The 20,759-nt window shown below is 41.3% G+C and overlaps 1 protein-coding gene across 1 annotated transcript in view; it reads left to right on the forward strand.

Moving 5' to 3' along the window:
* Window positions 1-20,751, forward strand: part of LOC140327570 (uncharacterized) — a 26,119-nt gene extending 5,368 nt beyond the window's left edge. Inside the window, exons 2-10 of the mRNA XM_072406959.1 lie at window positions 9,118-9,432; window positions 10,193-10,231; window positions 10,841-10,879; window positions 11,155-11,247; window positions 13,568-13,666; window positions 13,780-13,875; window positions 16,520-16,627; window positions 18,162-18,263; window positions 19,050-20,751. Of these exons, the coding sequence (XP_072263060.1) occupies window positions 9,118-9,432; window positions 10,193-10,231; window positions 10,841-10,879; window positions 11,155-11,247; window positions 13,568-13,666; window positions 13,780-13,875; window positions 16,520-16,627; window positions 18,162-18,263; window positions 19,050-19,150 (992 nt within the window). The 3' untranslated portion in view covers window positions 19,151-20,751. The remainder of the gene's footprint in view (window positions 1-9,117; window positions 9,433-10,192; window positions 10,232-10,840; window positions 10,880-11,154; window positions 11,248-13,567; window positions 13,667-13,779; window positions 13,876-16,519; window positions 16,628-18,161; window positions 18,264-19,049) is intronic.
* The last annotated feature ends 8 nt before the right edge of the window (window positions 20,752-20,759 follow it).

Genomic DNA, 20,759 nt, shown 5'->3' on the forward strand with positions numbered 1-20,759 from the left:
GTGGAGGGGTATGACAGGGGGCAGTATGTACAGGAAAGGAGTGTGGAGGGGTATGACAGGGGGCAGTATGTACAGGAAAGGAGTGTGGAGGGGTACCTATCTACCCGCCTGCTGACCGAAATGCCACCCCTCCCCCCGGACAAATCTGTCTCTGAAGTACTATCAAAATAAATAGCTAAATAAATAAATAGTAATCTAGCAAATGTCCCTACACAAAACCCCTCCAGATCTATTTGGCCTAACAGTAGCTGCATCGCACGCCCCTAACCCCCCCCCAGTTTTCTCACTCTGGACTTCAAGACCCCTCACTACTAACTACTAACTACTAAATAGCCCACAACCTCCTAAAAGCCTACAAGCCCTGCTGCAATCGCCACCACACCTGCCCCCTCACTCAAAGGGACCCCCACCCACCAGCTTGCCCTGCCTGACACCAACCAAACCCCCCCCCCCTTTTCCATGTTGGAACTTCCCTACATAAAAGGGAGCTCCAAGTACTAGGGACCCGGCTGCGTCACCTGTGACGTCACTTTCAGGTCCTGGGGATCCTGCATGCAATGTCCCAGTAGACAACAGATAGGTGAGGCCTACACAACCCAGGCCTGCTTACAGTAGATCGAGGGCCTTTCTTGAAGCAGGGGCCCACAATATGAAGGGACCCCTGCTTCAAGAAAGGCCCCAGGCCTGCAGGCCTCTCCCCTAGAGGCTAAGGGGCTGCCCACTCTGACAGCTGCAGCCCCTACCCCAAAGCTCAGCAAAAGACAGGGGATTCATCCCTAGACTGCTCCCTGCCTGAGACTCCCTTAACCTAGCTACTAGCTAGAAGGGGCCCCCTAAGGGGCTCACAGGTATTCCCTGAGTCCCCTGAAAAACAAGGGAAGGGATCAGGCTCCCCAGGCACACCGGAGGCACGGGAGGCTGCAACCCTGCTAACCCAACCCGAGGGGGAGATTCACAAAATCCACCCCCCTCCCACACCCAGCTACTCTCTGCCTCCTAAGCTGTGCTAAGAGGCCCTGAAATTTCCTCTCCCTACCTGTGTCCTAACAGAAACTTTTTCTTCTAAAAGAGGGACTCTCACTGTCCAGTCCCTTGTAACTCATCCTATTCCTAATCCCCTCCTACCCCATGCTCCACGCTGGCACAGCCCCCTCTAGCCTTACTACATATTATTAACCCTTGGCTAGGCCTCCCACCCCTTGTCATGTAGGCCCTGTGCATAAATTCTTATGGTTACGGGCCTCTGAACAGGTTCATGTAAAGGAAGAACCAGGTTCCCCTGCTTATTCTGACAGCATGGCTAGTGATGGTAGTCTATTGAATGATAATGCAATTTGTACTCTTACCAAACTCACTGAAATGCTACCACAAGGCCTTCAGGCAGCACATTATAGGAAATTAAAAATATTATCTGGTAATGTCCCTGTGCCCCAAGGGGAAGAGAGTTTTGAGATGGGGAAAGAACACACTTCAGTGTCTGAAGGAGTGGACTTGTTCAGAAGAAGGGAAAAGACAGCGTGTTACAGAAAGTCTGCGGTCCCCGGCTGCAGAATTAATCCGTTTGTATAGGGACACTCATGAGGGTGCAAGTGCAGCCGACTACATAGAGGTACTTTCTGATCATTTTGGGCCATTTTATGACCTTGAACATATGGTTGCTGATTTCCGTATGACACGTCAGAAAGAAGGGGAGGACATTCCCTGTTTTATTAATAGACTACAGTTACTTCTGTCCCATCTTGTTTATCATAACGCTTTTTGGCCTTCTGAAGTGGATTCCATGGGAACCAGTCAGCTAGTTAGAGGTTTGCTACCTCATCATCCTCTTGCACAAGTTCTCAAGGTAGTGTTATCTGACAAGGTCATGTCTCTTCATGACTTAATGAAAATGGTGAAGAAACAGGAGGCAGACATTCTGTTTAGTACCCCGAAGAAAGCAAAGAGGATGTATCCCCAGGCTCCAATAAAGTAGAACAAGCTGTACCACAGCGCTTCAAACATTCAGTGGGTAGTCCAGCGGTCCCACCGAGGGATTACAGAAAATGTTTCAGGTGTGGCCGGAGTGGCCATTCTAGTCGTCAGTGTCATGAGAACCATGGAGGGACAGTTCAGAGAGTAGCTTTTCCTGTTCAGAAATACAAACGCAAATGGAAAAAATTTAATCCAAAGTTAAGCGGGCCTGTCATAGGTCAATCTATTGTTGATGTCACAGTTAATGGGCATACTACTCCAGCTTTGTTTGACACTGGATCTCAAGTCACACTTATTTACCACTCCTTTTATGAAAAATATATCTGAGCCACATACCCCTTTAGTCTACAGATGGACAGATGGAGCTGTGGGGCTTGAACTTTGAGCCTTATCCTGTTGATGGAAGGTTACAGGTGATTGTGACTGTTCCTAGCTTGCAAGATAGGGATGTTACTTCTATGGAAATCATGACTTTGCTCTGTCCAGACACTGGAGAGCTTGTGCAGTACCCGTGATATTGGTTACCAACTGCCAGGCAGTACATGGTGCTTTTCAGAAGTTTCTTGCGGGAGATAAAGCTGTTTCCTCTGGTCAAGGTGAAATGCCCCCAGACCCTAAAGAGCACCCAGTAGAAATTCCACCGGGGGGAAGAGTCTTGACGGTAGCCTCCAGCATTGCCCCGGAACTGCTTGGGGATGGGAGTTATGTCCTCATGGAAACCTCTGAAGAAATAACAAACAAAGAAGGATGAATGGTGATCCCTGAGAGAAAGGATTGGAGATCCCGAGTGGACTTATCCACAGCTGCGACTGTGAGAAAAAATGTTCCCCCATCCTGTTGTGATTGGTCCCTTCCAGGATGTGGCCAACTGCTATCCTGTGTTTGGCGTGAACTCATATGTTGAAGTGTACAGAGCTCAAGTCAGAGACACATCCTCTTCACTCAAGTTTGATTTGAGTGATCCTAACTTGCCAGAGACCTGGAACAAGAAATTGACAGAGCGGCTGTCTGATTTGGTAGAAGTGTTCTCTACAGATGTTAGATGGCGGCTGTAAGAGTGCTCAACACACTTTTCGACTTACAGATGCTACTCCATTCTGAGAGAGAAGGTAGCACCAAAGGATGTTGATGAACTAAGACAGACCTTACACCAGATGAAATCCCAGGGGATCATATTAGACTTTAAAAGTCCTAATGCCTCTCCCACTGTGTTGGTAAGAAAGAATCTGCCTATGTTTAGATTACCGCACCCTGAATCGGAGAACTATACTATCACGGTCCCTCCAGTGACTGAGGTTAGAAGATCTGAGAGACTGGCTGCACGTGAGGTTATCTGACAGTCTCTTTGCTTTTACTTGTTTCAGTGTTGTTGTTGGTGACCACAACTCTGGTCTCAGCTGCAGCTTGTTATCATTACTATTCCTCTATTTAGCCTGACCTTACACTTCAGGTCATGCGGTTGATATTCCTTGCTTGGAGGTGGAAGAGCTGGTGTGTGGTCCTCTTCTGAGTTCCTTCTCATCCATTTTCTATTGAAGATAAGTTTACTCCTCTTTGTATTTTGGTTGTTACCCTTTGCTTGTTGTTACTAGGCCTCAGGGAGACGTTGGTTCGTTCATCTGGAAAGGAACCAGTAGTTTCATACCCTGTCACTACTATTCCCCAGCATTTCAGGGCTCCTAGGGTCTATGTTCCAGTGTATGAATCCTCCCACCTTCAGGGTCTATTCATACTGACAGGAGTCAGGGCCAGATTTAGGGTTTACGTAGGTAGTGACCATTTCCCTCTCCCTAGCTTGGAGGTCTAGTCCCTTGTCATTGTCTTCCTGTTTTCATTCTGGTGTTCCTCTCCTCCCTGCCTTATCCTGTGACACATACCAGACCAGTAAACCTTGCCTAGAACTGAGGAGGCTCTTAAGATCCTGAATGGAAACCATTGGTTCACCGTGTTGGATTTACTGTCAGGGTGCTATCAGGTTCCCATGGCACCTGAAGACCAAAAGAAGACAGCCTTCATATGTCCTTTGGGCTTCCATCAATTTACTGTACGTGCCACAAGGCATTAGAGGTGCCCCCTTCACTTTCCAAAGGATGATGAAGAAAGTTCTGAGTGATCTTGTGCCCAGGGAATGTTTGGTGTACCTCAATGACATCATTGTTTTTGGGGCTACGTTGGAAGAGCATAAGGAACAGCTCATTTGAGTGGTACAACGTCTCAAAAAAGTAAGTGTGAAGCTGTCAGCTGACAAGTGCAAGTTCTGTAGATCATCAGTCACCAATGTAGGCCACATTGTTTTAGCTGAAGGGGTAGCCGCTGACCCAGCTAAGGTGGAAGCGGTTGTAAACTGGCCTCGACCTCAGAATGTTACAGATCTATGTTCTTTTCATGGATTTTGTGGCTACTGCTGTCGATTTGTAGAGGGATATTCTAGTGTTACATGACCTATGATGTGGATGGTCAAGAGAAACAAAAAAGGTCCTCCACGCTCTGGAGTGTCAGTTCTTTGTATTGGACTCAAAACAGCTATTTTGTATTAAATCCATTACAAAATATTTTGAATTTCCCGCTGCTCCTCCTCCCCACTTCAATGCATGTACCAACGTCCTGAAGAACATCTCTGCAGTCCCCAACTGAAGATCGAAGAGAGAAGACGTTTGCCAAGGACCTGCGGGGACCAGCAGAAAGGGGACGCCAACGGAGCAAGGTAAGTGTTTTTTTTTTATAATCTATAGTGACCCCAAGTGTGACTCGGGATTACAACTTTTTGCATGGTAAATCCACCCCGAGTCACACTGGATTATCGCTAGAAGGTTAAAGATCCCTCTACAGCTCTTCTCCCACTTACTTCTCTTCTACTCTTTTTGCTCATCCAAATATTTAATATTAACTTTCTCACTCATAAACTCGTCATAGTAGTGTCACAGATAAAGGGAAGGGGAGGAAAACAGAAAGATAAATACAAGGGACTAGGCCTTCAATGGCTAGGGAAAAGGGAATGGTCACCCCTTACAGACCCCCCAACCTAGCCCTGACTCCTGCCAGTATGAATATCCCCTGATGATGGGAATACTCATACACAGGAACCTAGGCCCTAGTAGCCCTGAACTGCCCTAGGAATAGTGACTGGGCTTGAGACTACTGGTTCCTTCCCTGATGAAAGAACCAGTGTCTCCCTGAGGCCTAGTAACAACAAAAGAACAACAAAACATCAAAATGAGTTCAACTTATCTTATTTAGCAAATTTTACATCCCAGCAGTGAATATCAACCGCATAGCATGAAGTGTGAGGCCAGACTAAATGGAGGGGCAGTAATGACCACCAGCTGCAGCTGATACAAGCGGAGTGCTCATTACAAACAACAACACAGAAACAAGTAAAAACAAAGAGACTGTCAGATAACCTCATGTGTAGCCCGTCTCACAGATCTTTCTATCCTTAGTCACAGAAGGGACTGTGACAAGTAGATATTTAGGAGTATTATTTTTTTTTTTTATCACAGGTCGGTAAATAGAATACCATTTTTGTTCAAATGTTTAGATAAAATGTATGTTTTTTTTGTCAAACACGTAGCTATACTCTCTGATCCATGAGTGGGACAACTGACTCATCCTTCCTGGGAAGGGAAGTGAAGATCTGGCCTGGATATTTGCTGCACATTACATTATGAAATTATTATTATTATTATTATTAAACAGGATTTATATAGCGCCAACATATTACGCAGCGCTGTACATTAAATAGGGATTGCAAATGACAGACTAATACAGACAGTGATACAGGAGGAGAGGACCCTGCCCCAAAGAGCTTACACTCTAGTAGGAATGTTGCTAGTACTGATTTTCTTCAGCCTTCCTAGGCTCAGTATTATTTTGCATTGTCTGACCTCCATATAGAGCAAGTTCTTACAATAGGTGGAAGGTGCAAATGGCAAAAGGAGATACCTCAGCTTTTAGTCTACTAATCCATGTGTTCTCAATGTTTTTGAATAGGGGGAACCCTTAAAATATGTTTCAGGTCTTCAGGAAACCCCTTCTATAAATAATTAATCCGCAGATCACAGTATATTAGTGTGGGGGTCAGTAGACAGAATTCCTCCTATATTGCTGGCCATCCGGGAGAATGTTATCCTGACAGATAGCCAAAACCATCATTGGTGTCACTTAAACTGACCTAAGAGGCACAAATGGCTCATTGCTAATAACACTTAGTAACCTCAGGAGGAATACTAGGACTTCCTCTGATTAGATTAGGAAACACTGTCTAATCCCTGTGCCAAATACATGCTGACATAACACATTCAATATAACAGGTGTTATGCCTACCTGGGGGAGTTACAGGTATAAGAGCCTTTATGGTGCATTCTGCAGGATCCTTGCAGGATTTGTTGTGAACATTTGAGTCGTATGTCTATGTTATTGGGGCTTTCAAAAGCGGACAATGCTAAAAGGCAAATTTAAAAACCTTTTTAGCGATGAGCACTAAAACACGCTCAGGTAAGGTATTTTGCCAGTGCTGTGGATTGTTGTAAATTACATTTGGCAGTGGAGACCCCAGCCACAGATAGAGGCAGATAGACTAGCTCTGAGCACCATGATAACATTGATTAGTCATCACTAGAGGGCAGCCCATGTCTTGGAACATTCACCCAGTGTTTTTCATCGTTCCACTCCTTATCGTGCCCTAAAATGTAGCCCCACCCCCTAGGTATAAATACCACTGCAAGCTCTGCGAGGTCCAGAATTTCTCCAGCTGTGCAATGGGAATCTCGTCAGACTTTATTCTCTGCATGATTTGTCTGATTCCTGCAGTCTCCTCTCTGCCTGCTGTATACAGAACAGGTTAGTGTCTGATTATATTTCATACAGATCTCATCGATGACCGATGTTGTGTCTCTGGATGGGCAAAGTGTGTGAATGGATGGTGAGACCTGCAGGGTGTGTATGGGTCGGTGCTGGGTTATCTTTTCATAAATAATGAGCTCATGTTGTATGCTGAGGAGTAATATACCCTGGGGTGCGGGTCGGGAGATATTGCCGCTAATCATATTTTAGGATTGATTTATAATTCTGTAATAAGTGTGCGATACTGTGTGCATGGAAATGTTATTACTGAGCTCAGAATAATAACTAATGGAAAGTGCTGACACCTCTCTCCATCACCTGTCTGTCTGTCTCTCACCTCTCTCCCTCCATCACCTGTCTGTCTCTCTCTTCCTCCCTCACCTGTCTGTCGGAAAAAGTTGGACCAAAACCTCCACGGTCTGCAAAAGTAACACTCCTCTCTCTCTCTCTCTCCTCCCTTCTCTCTCTCTCTCCTCCCATCTCTCTCTCTCTCCTCCCATCTCTCTCTCTCTCCTCCCTTCTCTCTCTCTCTCCTCCCCCCCCCCCCCCCCCCACCTCTCATTCTGTCTGAAAAAGTTGGACCACAACCTCCACGGTCATCAATAGTAGTACTTCCCTCTCTTTCTCACCCTCTCTCTCTCTCCCTCACCTCCCTCCTCTCTCTCTCTCTCTCTCCCCGTCTTGCTTTCTATCTCTTGCTCTCTCTTGCGCTCTCTCTCTCTCTCTCTCTCTCGCTCTCTCTATGACCCTGATTTATGAAAGCTCTCCAAGGCTGGGGAGAATACACTTTCAGAAGTGAACTGGGTGATCCAGCTAACCTGGAATGGATCTGGTCCAGGATTCAAAGCATTTGCTAGCAAATAGAAAATAATTTTTAAAAATCAATTCCATGTTTTCTGGATCACCTCGTTCACTTCTTAAAGTGTATTCTCTCCAGCCTTGGAGAGCTTTCATAAATCAGGGTCTCTGTCTCTCTCGCTCCCTCTCTCTCTCGCTCTCTCTCTCTGTCTCTCTCGCTCTCTCTCCTGTCTGTCTCTTATTCCCCCTCCCCTGTAACAATAGTAGCAGTAGTAATATGTCACTTAACCTTGGGCTGATTGATGAATCAGAGCCGCCCCAGTCCTCGTCAGGCACCATAAGGACCATTAGGCACCAACGTTGCTCTTCTTTAAAGTTGCAGTTTAGATTTGCTGGTTGAGACCAGTTCAGGATTGAGCTATTGGATGCCGTTTCCTGTTGCTGGCACCTTGCCTGGCTTTGGTCACAGCAGTGCTGGTTCCTATAATTAAACAGCATCTGAAGGATTTACAGCAGTTCCCCAACCAGGGATCTGCTGCTGAAAGAAGCTACAGGTGACGGGGCAATGGTAAAAGCATTGCACCCTCTAAAAGTAACCTAAAATTCATAAACATGAAAAAACACTAACTGTAAAAACTGATCATGAAATACTTCATCTAGCAATAGCTTGTCAGAATAGTTTGTGTACAAATGTCACACATCTGCTCTTGGGCAGATAAAGTCAAAACTTGTTTGAATGAAAACATCAATGAACGTTTTGTTTTAGTTTTTAGTCATTGTTTTATTTTTTTGGTCTGTTCGCTTGATGGCACTCTAGAAATGATGAGTTTGTGGTGAAATAGAGACTGTGGACTAGATGCAAATGAGTGTGAGCTCAAACTTCGAAGGATTGTAGAGATTAAGGCAATGGAAAAAACCTCTGCAGCCCTTTACAATTTAATTTGTGGTCCTTATCTTGCTTTAGAGAGCTGTGCTTGCTTAAACCATCGAAAGCAAAATATATCTCAGACTGCGTTCTAATACTTAATGCTTTGCTTTTCTTTTTTTCCTTTTTGAATGTTTAATGCATCACATCATTTTTTTTTCTTTATGTAATTTTGTTTTCTTTTTCCTTTGCTTTCTTTATAATGTATCTTTCTGCAGAAATGTATGTTTCTACAATAAGTCATTGTTAACAGGTCTTCACAAAAGCATTGCCTTGGATTATGTGAGTCTGGCAGTTTCATGCAATAGGTTTCTGTCTATGACGGTCCCCAAACTCCAGCAGATTCTATCATGTGTTTTGTTGGTTTCCGACCATTTCATGTTCTATATAAGGAGTCTCTGACCTCGTCCTGTAGTATTACATTTACTGCGTACCCCATGTAGCAGTTTGGTGAGGTCATACTTGGGACCTCCTAAATTAAGCAGGTTGGCCACTATTGTTTTAGGTTGTTGTATCTCCTAGAAGATGGAACCTCTTTATTGCATCCCATCAACATCTCTAAACTCTTGTTTCATTGATAGGTGATGGTGTCACACAATTTGTCTCCGTCCAAGCCGGTTCCTCTCTTCATTTGGTGGAATCTACATTCTGCATGGATACAGAAAACAGACATTATGAACTTAGAAATAGAGAGGATCAGATCGGATCCTATGATTTAGGTTTATTTAAGGGTCGTTTACAGTTCCAGAATCGACTTACATTTACCGAAAACAACTGCACGTTCACTGTCTCAGATGTGATGTCCTCTGACACCGGTGTGTACACACTTATTACAATGATAGATAAAAATAACCAGCTGGAAACCCATGAGACAAAATTCAATGTCAGCGTCTTTGGTAAGTCAGATAGAAGCCAGAGCTTATCTTGATATCCATGTGGTGGTGGGGATAGTGATACATTTTGCAACATTTTGAGTTTTGGACAAAATAGAGGAAACGTGAGACCTCATGTCAGGATTACTATTGTTCACTGGTTTATGCGGCAGTGGAGAGCTATCCCTTACTTCCTGTTCTTGATCCAGCTTTTTACCAGACAGGAAGTGAGGGAAATCTCCAACAGATAAACAAAGAACTATACAAAGCTTAAAGACGGTCTTATAACATTCTTTGTGATTGTTTTTCTGTGACACAGAATAAAAGAATAGCTGCCCTCTGTCCATATACATTGAATTAAAAACATTGTCCAAGTCAGGGAAATTGCACGGGTTGTAAGAATTGTCTGGTTCAGATATGTTTCTGAATACATCTTTGGAATCAGGTGGTTTGTTGTGTCACTACAGCAGCCAAATGTGCCAAAATGGCACCCGCAACAATATCCTAACTATAATGAATGAACACTGGAAGCAACATGAAAAGGATGCAAATTATTCAGCTTCCAGGATTCTAGGGCTCCAGGGTTACTGGCTTTTCCTGGTTTATGGGGCAATGGAGAGCTATCCCTTACTTCCTGCTCTTTAGCCAACTTTTTACCAGACAGGAAGTGAGGGAAAATCTGCAACAGATAAACAAAGAACAATGAAAAGCTTAAAGAGGTTCTTGCATTCCCTATAACATACAACTGTATTTTGTTCATGACTGTTTTTCTGTTCTTTTACAGACAATGTACCTTCTTCTGAATTACCTGAGAATAATACAGGTATGCATGCATGGGGGACCATCTATATATAAAATATATGATAGAATACTGAGCTTCTGGGGTGCTCCCATACTCCACACAACCCCCCAGCATTGATTTTGGGGCTGGGGCTTTGCAATTACCTAAAAGATTGCAAATTTTCTCACTTTTGCCTATTCCCATAATAAAGCAATACCAGTCCCTCTGTCCACATACATCGAATTAAAATAATTGTCCAAGTCAGGGCAATTGCACAGGTTCTAAGAATTGTCTGGTTCAGATATGTTGGATTCTGAATACACATTTGAATTCTGGTGGTATGTTGTGTCACTACAGAAGCCAAATTCTATAAAAGCACCATTATCCTAATTAGAAAAGATAAATATTGGAAGCAACATGAAAAGGATGAAATAATTAAATTTTCAGGATTCTTGGGCTTTAGGGTTACTATTTTTTATTGGTTTTCGGGGCAGTAGAGAGCTTTTCCTTACTTCCTGTTTATAAACCAACTTTTTATCAGACAGGAAATGAGAGAAAATCTGCAACAGATGAACAATACAAAGCTTAAAGAGTTTCTTTCATTCCCTATAACATATTTTGTTAATTATTTATTTTTCTTTTCTTTTACAGACATTGTACTTTCTTCTGGAACCCCTGACAATAATACAGGTATGCATGCATGCAGAGCCAAGCTATATATAAAATGTATGGGATACTAAGTTTCTGGGGTGCTCCGTTACCCCACCCAACCACACCAGCATTGATTTTTGGTGACAATACCATATTAAAAGGGCTTTGCAATTATCTAAACATGATGATGATTGTATTTTCCATAATTTTCCCAGTTTTGCCTGGGAATTTTTAGGATTCTAGGGCCACTAATAACCAGGTCTCATTGTTATCAATGTACACATGCTAACCCTCTCTTTGTGCTCCCTCCACAGCTATCGTCCTGGGATTCTTCTCCTTTTGCTTGTCAATGGCTCCCACTGTAAATGCTTTCTGTTCTCTGTTGAATGGATTCATTTCATGGAAAGGTAAAATAAAGTCCTATTTGTAAATGCTGCAACATTTTATGTTTCAGAAAAATCATAGTTACATTGTAGGTTACAAGTCCATCAAGTTCAACCAATATGGAAGTAAACATCCCAGATTTAAAACCCTAAGGACATAGTTGATCCTGATCATATCCCCCCCTTATACGTCTCTTCTCAATAGAGAATAGATTCAGTTCAGCTAATCTCTCTTCATAGCGGAGCTCCTCCATTCCTTTTATTAGTTTAGTTCCCCTTCTCTGCACTCTCTCCAATCCCACAATGTCCTTTTTGTGAACTGGTGCCCAAACCTGGACTGCATATTCCAGATGTGGTGTGACCAATGCTTTGTACAGGGGCAGGAAAATACTAAAAAAAATATACACTTTTATATATAGTGATAGTATAGGGCAGGTAACAGGTTCTCTTAAAGGTTCTATTGGACCCATTAATTTACCTCTGCATTCTCCCAGTGCTCTTTGAGCACTGCACTACCCCAGGCACATTGGCAGGGGTTTGATATTATTGGGGTTAAGGAACCCAGGAGAGAATGGTAAGTGTTGGACACATGCTGGGGGTTACTGATAAAATGAATGCAGGCCGAAGAATGCCGGCACCCTGCAAAAATAGTAGACAAACTTCCAGCTACTACAGCAGCCAGAAGTCTGTTTTCTTTCCAGTGTTGTCACCAGTGTAAGGAATGTGTCTATGGTGGTGAAAGATTAGTGTTTTGTTTGACAATCCAGTCCTGGAAAGTAGTTGCTCTGGATGTACAATTGGCTAGGGAGCACGTAAAAAAAGCTGAAAAAAAAATGATAGAAAAATCAAATCTGTATTTTATTCTAAGCTTTTCTAAATGCAAAAAGAAGCTTTTTGGATAAAGCCTAGCATCAATTCGTATCTGTGTTCTCTGGAGGAGAAGCATTCAGGCCAAAGGTGGGTATGTTTAGCCCCAAGATATAAACTGTCTCTTCCTGCTCTCAGCCTACCTATGGATTGTCATGGCTGTGGCCTAAAGAGAATGAGTTGAAAAATGGTGGATTGGCCATCAGGATTGGTAAACAATGGGGCAATCAGGATTTTTGGATAATGGTGTATTGGTTTGTAATGGGGCCATGAGGATTGGTGGATAATAGAGGATCGGCCATCAGGATTGGTGGGGGGTAGACTTTACTGTTTTATGTGAATATTTTATTGCTGAACTTTTTCCAAAATCAGTTTACTAAAATTGTATTTGCATTATTTAGGAAGACTTGGAGATGTCTCATTTCACAAAAATCATGTTAGGTAACCACCAAATAACATTATTTCTCTTACTGCCAGTACCTATTGTGTTAGGTAATCACTTCTCAGCACTATTCACTATCATATCCACCTAAAACTGCCATGTTTTCAATCACTACACCAACTTTATCTATTGGCACTGTTAGCTAAGATTTCCACCAGCACTATTCCTTTCATCTCTGGAACAAGTTTGGTTGCTAACCAGGGTACTAGCACTGTGTCCACCACTGCTTCTAGAAACTTCTGTGTATTAATGTGTAAAAGTTATATATTTTTTCATATTTTATGTTTGAGGTCTGACCACCCTTCTTTCTCAGGGTTCATACTGAGGGAACTTCAAGGATATAAGGGGGAATGTTTGCACTGACTACCGATGTTAGGTGTCACATTAGGACTGATCACTTATGTTGCTGGCCACCACAATTTTTTCTGTCTGTTGTTCTGGAATTGCTTTAAAAAATATTACTGAAAATAACTTTGTTCTTTACAGTTCATGGGTGCCCAGCTTGCCAATTACTCTGGGACCCCACATTTTACCTTTACTAAGTATATTCCTATTTTAGGGGTTCCTCAAGACCTAAATATCACTTAAAGAGGCTCTTTGGGTTAAAACAAAGTTGAGAAAGGTTGTTTATATCACCATCACCTGTCAGATTATACTTTGTCATCAGTCCCCAAGCCCTACTCCGAAAAACTCTAATGGTGGCCAACAAATCTGAAACAGCTTTATATTATTTAAAATGTACAGCTCTATAACAGTGAGCTGTATCTGTTGTATATTTAATCCTATATAATATACAGTATATACAACTAGCTGACTATACATAATATAGCATAAGTGGTAAATCAGAAAATTATTTTGCATGTTCCCCAAGACCTTAGCCATTTTGTAAAAGGTTCCTCCAGAATTTAGAAAGGCCGGGCTAGATGACTGTGCTTGCTTTCCAGGACAAAAGACTCTAATTCCTGTCCCGATGGTTCTCTTACTTGTTTGCAATGTTACAGAAAGCAAATGCTAAGACCTGTTCTGTGTTTCCAGATGAACGCATCAAGAAAGCAGTGATCAACGGCCTTGTTTTAAATGGGGTTATCTCTCTATTCTGCCAAGTTACCAGCATTGTGTTGTCCTTCGTTTTGGGTAAGATGTCATCCACATAAACAAGGAACTAAATGATTTTTCACATTTCCTTTAATATGTCACTGGTGCTATATATAATAATGACTATTCATGGTTCTCCTTTATTTTCACAGGGAACAATTACAATTCATTGTTCATTGTTGCTGTCATCCTTTTCGTTACCACATTTGGTTACCATATGTACAAACTGTTGAGGTTGGCACTTCAAGGTAAATGATGGTTCTTCTTATGGATTTAGCCAGTGTTGTAGCCATGATATATAAAAGTTTGATGCCTAAGTGATATGTTTTATGGGATTACTCACAAATGTACACAGGAAAAACATTCGGTACCATGTTACAAGACAATGTTTCAATGTTTGACCTGACTTGCATTCATTCTCACCTAGGAGCCAACTGATATTAAATTACCTATGGCTGCAGGAATCCATGTGTTCCTAGACATGTAAATGTTCCATTTTTGTAGATTTTGATAAAATGGACTTTTACTTGATTAAGTCATATGATCTGTGAACGTATCTTTTACCCGGATCCTAAATAAAATGTTATCTGCAATCTTTTACCTGTTTTTTCTCCTTTATTTTGCCATGCACAGACTGGACATTGCTTGCCTACATTGGCCCACTTTAAAACATTGATGTTTCTTGTTGTAGGCAAGCAACGTGCAATCTGCACATGGCAAAATAAAGGAGAAAAAGCAGGTAAAAGATTGCACTCAAAATTTTATTCAGGATCTATGTGCTAAATGCAGAACAATTTATTGAAAACAAAAATGGATATAGGAAACACTGAGCTGCTGTAAAAACATCACGCCACTTAATGCATGTCTAAAGGAAAACTTGTATTATCTTTGATGGATAAAGAAAGAATGTAACATATAATATATAAATTTATTAAAGATTATTAAAGGAACTGTACAGCCGATGAGTGACAGGGGTATGTTTACTATACACAAGGTACGCCCTCATCATGTTTTATCAAATGCAAACTAAATCCATGCTCAATAGGGATGAGCGAGCAAATTTTTAAAACTCGATCTCGCGGCCAATTCGGTCGTTCTTGCTTACCGAAATTGTAAGCGACAATGGCCGGTGTAAATTCGCCGATCAGGAGAGGTATTTATCAGCCTGGTGACCGTTGGAACTGAACTGCAGATGAACTCTCAATGGAGAAACGCCATTGAGAGTTCTTCTGCAGTTCCACTGCAATCCCGGGGCACTAAAGGTAATTAACTACTAGTGTCCTAGGGATTGCAAACAGGAATCTCCTGGGAATCCCCTGTGAATCCTCTTGTTACAATTTCCTAGATCTTCCGATGGTTTCCGAAATCGATTCGCAGAACCATCGGATGTTCGAGGATATTTTCACGCATGCAATTCAAATGCAAATCTTCCAATAATATAGATTTTTGTAAAATTGACTTTTAGTGCTGTGAATGTTAACCATTGGTCTGCTTTAAAAGACTGATGTTTCTCTCTAATTGTCAAAAAAGGGAGACCCCTCCCCTTCCTCTGTATTTACTGCCTCGGCAGTGATAACCAAGTAGGAAACCCACAGCCTCCTGACATACCTATGTCACATATCCCAGGAGGCTGTGGGCTCCTTCTGAGCATGGCCAGTCCAAGTTGCCTTCAGTTTATCAGTGAAAACACTGAAATTATTATCTTTGTTAATTTGCCTGTTAATAAAAGATTCCTGTGAATAAGCAAATGACAGTTGTTTTTTTTTTAATTGCATTTCGCCAATTGGAAATGGGGTATGTATATCCACTTATAACAATCAAACTATCTGAACAACTATGACTTGGATATTGGTGACCTTTGTATACCTCGTGTCTCGCTTTCTGTCTGGGCAAATATCCAATAATACTTTAAACAGATTTAAGAAGATTCAAGAAGTTTTTTTTTTTAGTTTATGTGAGGTTGGCAGATACAAGTAAAGTATGAAGCTCCATTTTTGGGATTTATGGGCAGATATATCTTCATATTGTAAGGCCTTGGTCAGCACCAGCACTTACAAGACACCAGTCCCCCAATCTAACACCCCACTTGCACCTTTGCACCTTTGTTAAGCCCCCGCTTAGTCTCAGGAGACCGGTTGTGCCTCCCAGCACACAGTTCCCCCCAGAACTTACTGCGCAAAGGATGGTGTCTGGGGGTGCGCTAGCAATGGACCAGGGGCCCACAGAAGAAGTACAAGAAGTGAAAGGTAAATCCAAAGTACAAAGTCATAGACAGGCGATCAGTCCTTTAATCGCGATTCAAAGCAGAATTCGGACCAGGCTGCCTATAACCGATGAGTCAGGGTACAGGCAATGATCAGCAACACATGAGAAACTCTCTAGCACAGATTCGCCCAGCTAAATGCTACAACAGACAATGTAATCTGGGGGCAGAGAGGTTATAGGGTCCCAGCAGCCAATGGTAAAATGGGATTGATCAGGAACCGTCCTGCTAATCAGAGAGAGAAAACACAGCTAAAGGGAAACAAGGATGCTGCAAGCTGCAGAGCGCTAAATCCCACAACTCCTCTGCTGCTGTAAGCACCATTGCTGGAGGGAATAGGCTTGGTGCGCTCATCTGCAGTGGGACCCAGGATTGTCAGCCAGAAGAGTTCTCCTAACACATAGACTGAAGTTTTTAGTTTTAATAAAACACTCACTGGACGATGACCTAGCATGGAGGTTTTTGATTTTTCAAAGGCATTGGCGCCCAGTTGATGTCTCTGGAACACGTAGGAAGGTAAGTATTTTACCAGGCAGGCTTCAATCTTTTCGTTTTATATCATTTACTTGTGAGCTACAGTGAACTTTTTTTATTGTCATAAAAAATGTCTCCTCTGCTTTTATTTTCAGGTTTTAATTGCAGGAAGCTGCAGAAATTATGGAAGTGTTGTTTTTGGTTGCTACTGCTGGTGCAGGTTGCCTTTACATTCTTTATCGGGTTACATTACTACCTTACATGTAAGCAAGTTTTAATATAAATCATTCTTGATTTAGTTTTTACAGTATGAATGTTATTTGAAAATTAGCAAACCATCTTGATAGGTGGAATAGGTGGAACTTTGTGGGAAAATGGGTGTATATATTGGACCAATGTTGGGGAAAAAAACAGGTTGAAGCAATGAAAATGTATGGGAAGGTGAATACAATATCTTGTGCCAAAAATCCATTATAGATTCTACTTTACCCCTGTCTTTAGAGACAACTTAACATTGTATTTAGAGTTCTCTCCAGATTTTTCCTAAGCTGGATGGAAAGAATCTGTAGGTGGACAAAGTTGCTTATGCCAGATTTATTCATGGTAATTGGTAATTATCCCGTTACCCCAATATTTATGTCAGATTTTCACTACCCCCCATACTTTGTTCCAACTTTCTAATGCCCGACTTTGTTTTATGCCTCAGTTGGACACTTCCTTTGCATTGTGACCCAACTTTTGAGTAACCACCCAAAATATGCCGGATAGGGCATAGGGCCGATAGGGCATCCGGCCGGATAGGGCCGGAGGAGACACTGTTTTTTGCCAAAACAAAACATTTTTATAACAAAAGAACACTTTTTACAAAGCATTTACCATGCTCTGTACTGTCGAGCTGTTGTGAAAGTATGTGTAAGACAGGCCTGGTAGGATGAATCTTAGTTTACGTGTATGCAGTGATAGCTGTAGGGATGTATTGCTAGGGGTTCCTTGGCTATCTGTAAAGGTGACATTGTTCCCAATAGCCGGATGTGTAACAAGCATTCTTCCCTCTGACTACCACACATATACTGTAAGCTGTGTATATAGTAAATATAGAAGGGGTTTCCTGAAGACCTGAATGTTATTTCCAAGGTTCCTCCATGTTAAAAATGTTGAGAAACACTGCAGAGTGCATATGCATTCTTCACAATGGTTCCATCATCTTTAGCCAAGTATTTCCAGTCTGTCTATATGGCCAAGTGTCGTGTACATCTGAAATATGTGAATAGGAAACCAAAAACCCAAGTATGTAACAACCTCCATTGTTCTAGAAAGGCTTTCCAATATATTTCAGCGGATGTGCATCCTCAGCCAAAAGAGCAATTTGTGAAGCCAGTTTGTGCCCATCTAGCCCAAGAACATTTGTGAGGTCAGGTAATAATGTTGGATAAGTAGACCTGTCATAGGATTGGTATTTAATTCATCCAATAACGGTGTTCAGTAGGGTTCAGGTCATCCAACTGGTCAAACCATGACATTGTGAAGCTGGCATAGTACCCAGGGCATTGTGTAGCGTTAACAGTACCCTTCACTAGAGACTCCCAAACACAATTATTTCGAAGGGTGTCCACATTTATTCCAATTTAGTATATCCAGCCATTCACTGACACTGCTGGTGTCTCTATTGCCTTCTTTGTCTATAGAGACCTTGGAGGGCCAATATTCACATTTTTGTAGCCACATTTAGATATGATTGTGTTAGAATATAAAAAAACAACTTTTTAAAATTTATTTACACTCCTATTTGTTTTGCAGATGGCCAAATACATCTAGAAAAGAAAGGATATCTTATTTTTGTCTCCTTTGTTGTTTTCCTGGGTATACTTGCTATTCTGTGCCTCATGTTCTACTTCTGCAGTAAGTACACTAGAATTTTACATTTTAGGGGTTTCTTAGTAAAATGTCATTATATATGTGTCCATAGCATGCTAAATCAGGGTGAGAAATGTCAAACGTGAAAATATTGATTTTAAACAGGTCTAGGGTCCCACTCTACTCTAATTCTCTAGCTTAGATTTAGTTAGTATGGGGACCACGGTCAAAGCCATAATTTATACAGTTGTTGGTATCCTCACATTTTAGATACCAGCATTTTCAAATAAAGCCAAGTGTGTCCCTTGGTTCTAGCAGCCTCTGTCCACACAATGTAATTTAAGAAGAGCGTTTCACAGAATCCATTGGCAGAAATTGTCAGTCCTACCCAGAGGCAATGAGAATCTACTCTGGGTTTAAAGTCATATCTCCTATGTGAGCAGGGACAGAGCCAGCATTAAGACTAACCTTTCATATGATTTTTCCAAAAAATAAAAATTGCTATTGGATCACTAGGCCCATAACACTACACTTGTAAATTCAATGTCACCCAAATAGCATGGAAATTATCATGGAAGATTTCTAATTGGCCCAATGAGAAACTGAATATCCTTTGCAAGCATTATAGGATTGGATTGGATAGTGTTTGTGCAATTGATGTTCTGTACATTCTCAGGACAGGTACATTTATCAAGATAAGGTTCTGCTAAAAAAAGAATTTGGAGTAATCCGGGGCAAACAGGGAAACAGCCCAGGTTATGGTCAGAGTAAAAGGCGAGCTGTTGGTTTCATACTCTAAGCATTGGTATCTTTTAAATTCTTACTGTCTAGGCCCACTGCCAAAGACCAATGAAGAGAAGAAGCCCGAAGAGAGTTCCATGATACCAGCGAGTGATGGAGAGGCATCTTCTACAAGTATTAGTGAATTCTAGAAGATGAAGAAACCTTCAGATGATGCTAAACTATTGCAATACAGGGAGGGACCAGTAGTAATTTAATATTTTGAACTTTTTTTCATGAAATGGTATTTATTTTATTTAAAAAGTGCCTTTGCAACAGTTTATGGGTCACTGAACCTCCACACTGTACAAATGGAAAATAACTGGACTTGAACTTTTTATACATATATTGTCTATTTTTGATAATATATGGTAACATTTTTGCTGAATGGGAAAAAACACTGCTTTTTCAGTGTGTTGGTAACATTTTTATTCTTTGATCATAGACATTTCCTAAATGACTGATCCTTGAGGAATTATTAATGAATACAGAGGATACGACAACCAAAACCTTAAGCACTTACTGTACCATGATACAATGATATTTATAAGGTTAGATGCAGTGATACCGTGTGTGAATAAGTCTATGTTGTGATGTCCTTTTTTAATTTTTACAGCCTGCAAAAACTTGAAAGCGCCTTCTAAAAAATAGTTTACTTTAAATTGAATATGTCTGTTTATTGTGCAGGGGTTTTCAGGCTTTATATGTTTACATGCGTTTGGAAGCTCCATTAGGCGTCTAGCGTTGTTTTGCTGATTATACATTCACATACCCATAAAAACAAAATAGTTATACATGAAGATGAATTCTATAAGGGCAAACATATCCTAAAAATAAGCGCGTTTCACATGTAGTCCCACTTCTTCGGGGGCATATTGATTGGCCCGAAGCTTCTACACATATACAAACATATTCAAATGTTAAAAAGCTTTGCTGCAGACATGTTCATTTTCAGTGTGTTGAAAAAGCCAGAACAAATGTCTATAAATGTGCGTATCTCGGCACAGAGCCAGGGTAATGTGCAGGGGTTACATCATCCATCGATTGAAGAGAGTTGCTTTCTCCACGGAAGTCCGCATTGGAGCGGGTGGGTAAATTGCACTTTCCTAGGTCTTGGATGTCTCATCGCTCAGGTGTGACTGCACACAGGTAAGTATGGGCCATAATAGGTAAAAATGCTGTGCACACTTTATGGCAGATCACAACCCACTGAGTTTAGCTCCACTTTAGCTTCATGTTTTTCAAGAGCAGGTCGCATTAGATTTAAACCTTTTTTCCTCTGATAAGGACACGGGTAATGATAAGTTTACATCACAAGATTCCAGTAGACAAGGGGGAGAGAGTTTTCAGAAAGATTTGGAAAAAGGAGAAGAAATACTTACCAGAAGTGCCTATACAATACCCTTGCTTGCTATGGTTACCTTTAAGTATTATTATTGCACCTATTGCCAATGGATAAGTCCTATTAATGTATTACCTAGAGAAGGAAACAGAATTATTATAATTTATTATAATCTAGGATTTAATATAATTTACCGTATTTTTCGGACCATAAGACGCACCGGACCATAAGACGCACCAGTTTTTAGAGAAGGGAAATGAAGAAAAAAAAGATTCTGAAACAAATAGTGTCCTAAAATATTTTATGTGCATTAAAAACCAACATCACAGTCATAAACACATGTAATAAACCCTGTAAAGTAAACAGCAGCATTTAGAACCATTATTAACAAATAAAGTCAGGAAAAGACAAAATTACTG

This window comes from Pyxicephalus adspersus, chromosome 3 (genome assembly GCF_032062135.1).
Source record: "Pyxicephalus adspersus chromosome 3, UCB_Pads_2.0, whole genome shotgun sequence".
Taxonomy (NCBI): domain Eukaryota; kingdom Metazoa; phylum Chordata; class Amphibia; order Anura; family Pyxicephalidae; genus Pyxicephalus; species Pyxicephalus adspersus.